At 50.1% G+C, this 5,281-nt stretch overlaps 1 protein-coding gene across 1 annotated transcript; it reads left to right on the forward strand.

The window, feature by feature from the left end:
• Positions 1-1,605: 1,605 nt before the first annotated feature.
• LOC308427524 (uncharacterized protein C1orf202) lies at positions 1,606-1,986 on the forward strand (the record flags this gene model as incomplete). The annotated part of the gene is made up of 1 exon (XM_080925663.1): positions 1,606-1,986. The coding sequence occupies one exon, from the start codon at positions 1,606-1,608 to the stop codon at positions 1,984-1,986; it is 381 nt and encodes a 126-aa protein (XP_080781789.1).
• Positions 1,987-5,281: the final 3,295 nt, after the last annotated feature.

A 5,281-nucleotide genomic window follows, 5' to 3' on the forward strand; every position in this document is an offset into this window, starting at 1 on the left:
AGCTCAGAGGTACCTGGAACTGAAGTGCTACCCCTCAACTGACTACAAACGAAACATGCTATCCCTAAATATGCCTCTTTTGTATGAGGATTAGTTTGTCTGGAAAAACAGGAACAGCAGATGCTCTGGAAACAAGTATCTGGTACTCTTCCTTGAAGGAAATTTGCATGGGCTTCTATGGTTTGATTCCTGGCCTTGGTGGTAAAAGCTTGTTCTTCACATCCACCCTGAGTAGAAAGCACGGCTGGTGTCTTAGTTTGCTTTGGGACCATGAGATAACTTGCTCCATGGTGTACTGTGAACATTTATGGGGAGCCTGTGTGCTACAAGACTAATGCTGGACACTGTAATGCTGGTGCAGAAGCCTGTGTGCTACAAGACTAATGCTGGACACTGTAATGCTGGTGCAGAAGCCTGTGTGCTACAAGACTAATGCTGGACACTGTAATGCTGGTGCAGAAGCCTGTGTGCTACAAGACTAATGCTGGACACTGTAATGCTGGTGCATGGCTACCTTATCACTCTCACAACAACAAAGTGCTTTGTTTTTGTGATTTTTTTTAAGTTTACATTTCAAATGTTATCCCCTCTCATGGTTTCCCCTCCAGAAACCCCCTATCCCAACCCCCTCATCCTGTTTCTATAACAAGTGCTCTCATTTGACACTCTGATTTAATAATTACAAGTGTGTGTGTGTGTGTGTGTGTATGTGTGTGTGTAGGAAGACTTAATGGTACACACACCTTCCTTAGAGAAAATAACTTTCTGAATATCAGTTTATGCCACAGAATGAGAGACTCAGGGGTCAACTCTGGCAACTGAGGGGAAGCTAAAAAGGTTTTCTAGAACATTCAACTTGCCTCAGGGGTAGATTTTGGGATGACATGTTCTGAACCCATCACATCTACATGAAATACCAGGTGGATGGTTTTACTATCTTGAATTTCAGTGTTCTCAGTCACTAAAACCGACGTTTTCTTCACCTGGGAATCACTTCTTGTGAGGATTATGTAATTTATTCATGGTACATTTGCTTTTTGCCAAACACATGCTAAATTACATACACATTACACACACACACACACACACACACACACACACACACACACACACACACCATTCATAAGGCCTAAACCTCAAGGCCAACACAGCCAAAGACCCAGGCTCTGTTCAGTGTGGCTTAATAGTTAAGAGGCTGTTAAGATCCCCTCTCATTATTTCTGAAGTCATTGTGTCAGGACTCAGTCCCCACACCCTTTCTGTTTCTTTTGGTTGAGAAAGAGGCTCACTAGAAACCCCAGCTGACCTTGAACTCCCAAGAGCTGGTCTTACACACGGTGTCACTGAGCTTGGCTATGACGCATTGACCGCAGGGTGCTGGGGGTGGGTGTCTCTGGATTCTAGGGCTTTCTCTAGAGGAACTCTGCCATTGTGGAGTCATCCTCCACGTTTCCTTGGCAACTTAACCCGAAGGGTTGGGGGTGGCTAAGGGCACACATCCCCTGGAGGCCACCTCCGGAGAGACGCTGGTCCTTTGGGGTCCCGGAGGGCTCGGCAGATCTGCGCGGCCCGCGGCTTCCCGAATCGTCGGCCCTAGGGCAGCCCATGGCGGAGGCGCGGGGCCCGCGGCGCGGTGGCGTGCAGCACGAGCTGCTAGAGAAGGTGACGCGCCTGCAGCGGGGCGCGAGGCACGCGGAGCCCGAGGCGGCGGCGCGCAGGACGTCCAGCGACGGCGGCTCCGGCTTCTGGTGCTGGCGGCGCCTGTTCGCGCGTGGAGCCCGCGGGGCGCGCCGGAGGAAGGGCAAGTTCGCGCGGTCGGGCGCCGCGGCCCCGCAGGAGCGCAGCGCGTGGACACCCCCGGGCCTGCAGAGGCTGCTGCAGAGGCTGGCCAAGTGGCGGCGGCGCTACCTGCGGCGAGGGGAGCGGCCCGAGGGCCTGGAGGAGATCCCGCTGCTCGTGCTGGAACGCGCGCGCGCGGCCGACTAGGGGACGCCCAGGCCCGCCCGGCCCGCACGTGCCCCGGCCTCCCTTTGGTTTTGTAAACGGATTCAAGAAGTGGAAATAAACTCCCCCCCCCCCCCCCGCACTGGATGAATGGAAGGAGGTGGATTTGGGGGACCAAGCGCGCCCCAGACGCTGGAGGGGAGGCAACAACTTTGTTGAGTGGGTAGTGAAGTCACTAGGAGTCTCCAGGCCAGTCCTCTCTGGCAGTGGGAGGCAGTGTAACATTGTTAGGATACTCCCCTACCTGCCTGTTGTGGAATTGCATTGTCATCCCTGGTTTTGTTACTGATGACTATGTTGAGGGAACCCTGTTTTTAAAATGTTATTATTTAGGGCCCTAGAGGTGGCTCTGTATGTCCAAGAGCCTGTGGTGCAAACGTGGGAAGCCCGTGGAGGGGGAGACCTAACTCCGTAGAGAGGTCCTCTGACCGCCACTGGCACAATATTAATACTTGGTTAAAAAAAACCATTTCACAATTTCATATATACGTGTACACACACACACACACACACACACACACACACACACACACACGCACACACACACACACACACACACACACACACACACGCACAATTGTATATTTACTCTCATATGTTGATTATATTCCTGCCCCTTGTCCTTTCATTCTCCCACCTTCTCTGGAATCCTTCCTTTTCCCAAGTCCTTAGCAAGGGAGTGTGATAATTGCTGTTAGAGATAAAAGGGAATGGAAGGAACCCTCACAACAGATTCCTGCAGAGCCCCTCCCTCCTCCTGTGGGGTGTGGGATGACCTTTGACTCCTCTTCCTGCTCCATAAAAACTTGCTAATGATACTCTGACCTGGCATACCGGCCCGGATGAAAGAGAAATGTCACCATCGAAAGTGCTAGAAGCACTCTCAGGGCTTAGAGGTTAAATAAGCTATTAGAATGGTCTTTCCTGCGCTGTTCCTTCCCCTCCCCTTCTCCTCCCCTCCCCCTCCTTCACTGCTCCACAGATAGGAGTGGGACCCAGCAAGCTAAAGGCGTTGTTCTTCGGAGTGGCTGCCTCTGCTGTGGTTTTGGAGTTTCTTCTCCCATGGTTCTCAACCTTCCTAATGCTGTGGCCATTTAAAGCAGTTCTTCATGTTTCTGGACCCCCAACCATAAACGTATTTCATTGCCACTTCCTAACTGTAATTTAGCTACTGTTATGAATTGTAACATAAATATCTCATATTCAGGGTATCTGATAGGGGACCCCTGTGAAAGGATCGTTAGGCCAGCCAAGGGGGTTGTGACCCACAGGTGGAGAAACACTGACTAGAAGACTAGAGACTTCATCTGGAGAGAAAAACCTAGAGAGGACTATGTTGTAATTCCACACCACGGGGTGGGGGAGGAGGAGGGCACCCAGCAGAGTGTCAAAAAGGCAAATGGAGGCTCCAGAGTTGGGCAGCTCTGGTGTTGTATGAACTGAGCAGAGGTTGGCTTTAGATGGAAAAGGGCTGAAGCCCAAAGAACACACCAAACTACCCATTGCAAAGCTGCTTTCCTGCAATGTGTGGTGGTGGGAGAAAGCACACAGAAAACCGGGACAGCATGGTTGCTTTCTGTTGTAAGGAAATGACACAAGAAAACGGCACAGTCGCAAGTCAGACAGCAGTGGGAACTTCCCACTGAGTGAAACTGGTCTGTTTGGGACATTTTGGTAGCCCCTCAAAGGCTTGCAGGAGAGTAGATTCCTTCCGGAATGTGGAGCCAGGAATGGTGGTGCAGGTCTTTAGTCCCAGCACTCTGGAGAAAGGGAAGCTTTGCAATTGCCCTTCCTTAAAATTTAAAATACAGAAGACAATGGTGGAGGCATTGTAAGGTCCCTGATTCACTGACGAACGGTACCCCGGACTCAAATAGCATGTAAACACAGAGTTTTATTCTGCAGAAGTCCAGCATGCTTGGGTCTACCATCTACAAAGATGGAAATGTGAAGTGGAAACTTTGAGTTCTTCGGAAAGCTAGTTAAGCCAGGGCACACAGGTGGAAAGATGTCTAAAGCAGACACGTGAATGGGCTCTCAATGAAGGAGCATAAATGGAGTATAAATATGACTCCACAGTGGGAGACAGGCACCAAGCCTTAGGGTTAGTATGCAATGCCTCATTCTTCTTCACTAATGACACGCATGCATGTACTGCTTCCCTTACAAAGTGTCGTTGAGCTCAAGTTGTGCTGACACCGCTGCAGAGAGACCCCCCCCCCCCCATAGAACTGCTCAGTGGCAGCCTGCTGTATCTACAGCCTTGTCTTAGGCTGCTTGGCCAGTCTGCTGGTTTCTTCAGGATTGAACTACAGTTGCTGGTTCGTGCCTATTGTCTGCCCGCTGAGAGGACTGGTCTCTGCAGCTGCTGAATCAGATTTGGTGTTTGCTACAGGGTTGAACTGCTGCCTAAGAAGATCAACACCCCACCCCCTCGCCTCAAAGAACAGGTCCACCTCCCCCATATCCTAATAACTTTTCTCTTCCACTACCTCTGCTGGGTGGTGGATTAGAGAAGTTGAGCCCTTTTTAAAAGTAGGTTCCAAAAAACTCCTTGCCTACAGAGGCACCACAGAGGCAGGCTCGATTTAAAGCACATTAGGGGATTTCTGAGGAGAGGGTAGGTGACCTCTATCTTAATCATTGGCTCTATCTCTAGGGACATTCCATGACTGTGGGTGGGGCTTGGAAGGCTAGAAACTGTTGCTGGGGAGGTCTGGAAACTGTTTCTGGGGAAGTCTGGAAACTGCTGCTGACACATTGTCCTTGTCTCAGGCCAGGTGACTGGGTAGCTTCTGAGACCTGTACTTGCCCAGTTCTTGGAAACAGATTTAGACCTAGTCTCCTGAACTGCCAATCTGAAGCCTGTCATGAGTTAGCATAGCCTGTCTCAGCATTAGGATTTTGTTTAGGCCCCTTAAAGGAAAGCTACTTTGATTAAAAGATTGGAATCTGGAGCCAGGCATTTAGTCCCAGCACTCTGGAGGGAGAGGCAGGGTGATCTCTGTGAATTTAAGGCCAGCCTGGTCTACAGAGAATTCCAGGACAGCCAGGGCTACACAGAGAAACCCTGATTCAAAAAACTAAAAAGCTTGTACTCTGCGTTCTACCTGGAGCTGTGGGTGGAGTCATGAATTTTAATTTGCCTTAAAGATTAGAACATTACATAATAAAGCCCCTTCTCTTCAATGCTATTCCAACTGGGCCTGTCAATCACCTGGCCTAGAGATTACCTCTAAGTAAAGATGATTCGTGGGAAAACGTGATAAGGAGGTAG

The sequence above is a fragment of the Micromys minutus genome, assembly GCF_963924665.1.
Source record: "Micromys minutus genome assembly, chromosome: 1".
Classification (NCBI taxonomy): Eukaryota; Metazoa; Chordata; class Mammalia; order Rodentia; family Muridae; genus Micromys; species Micromys minutus.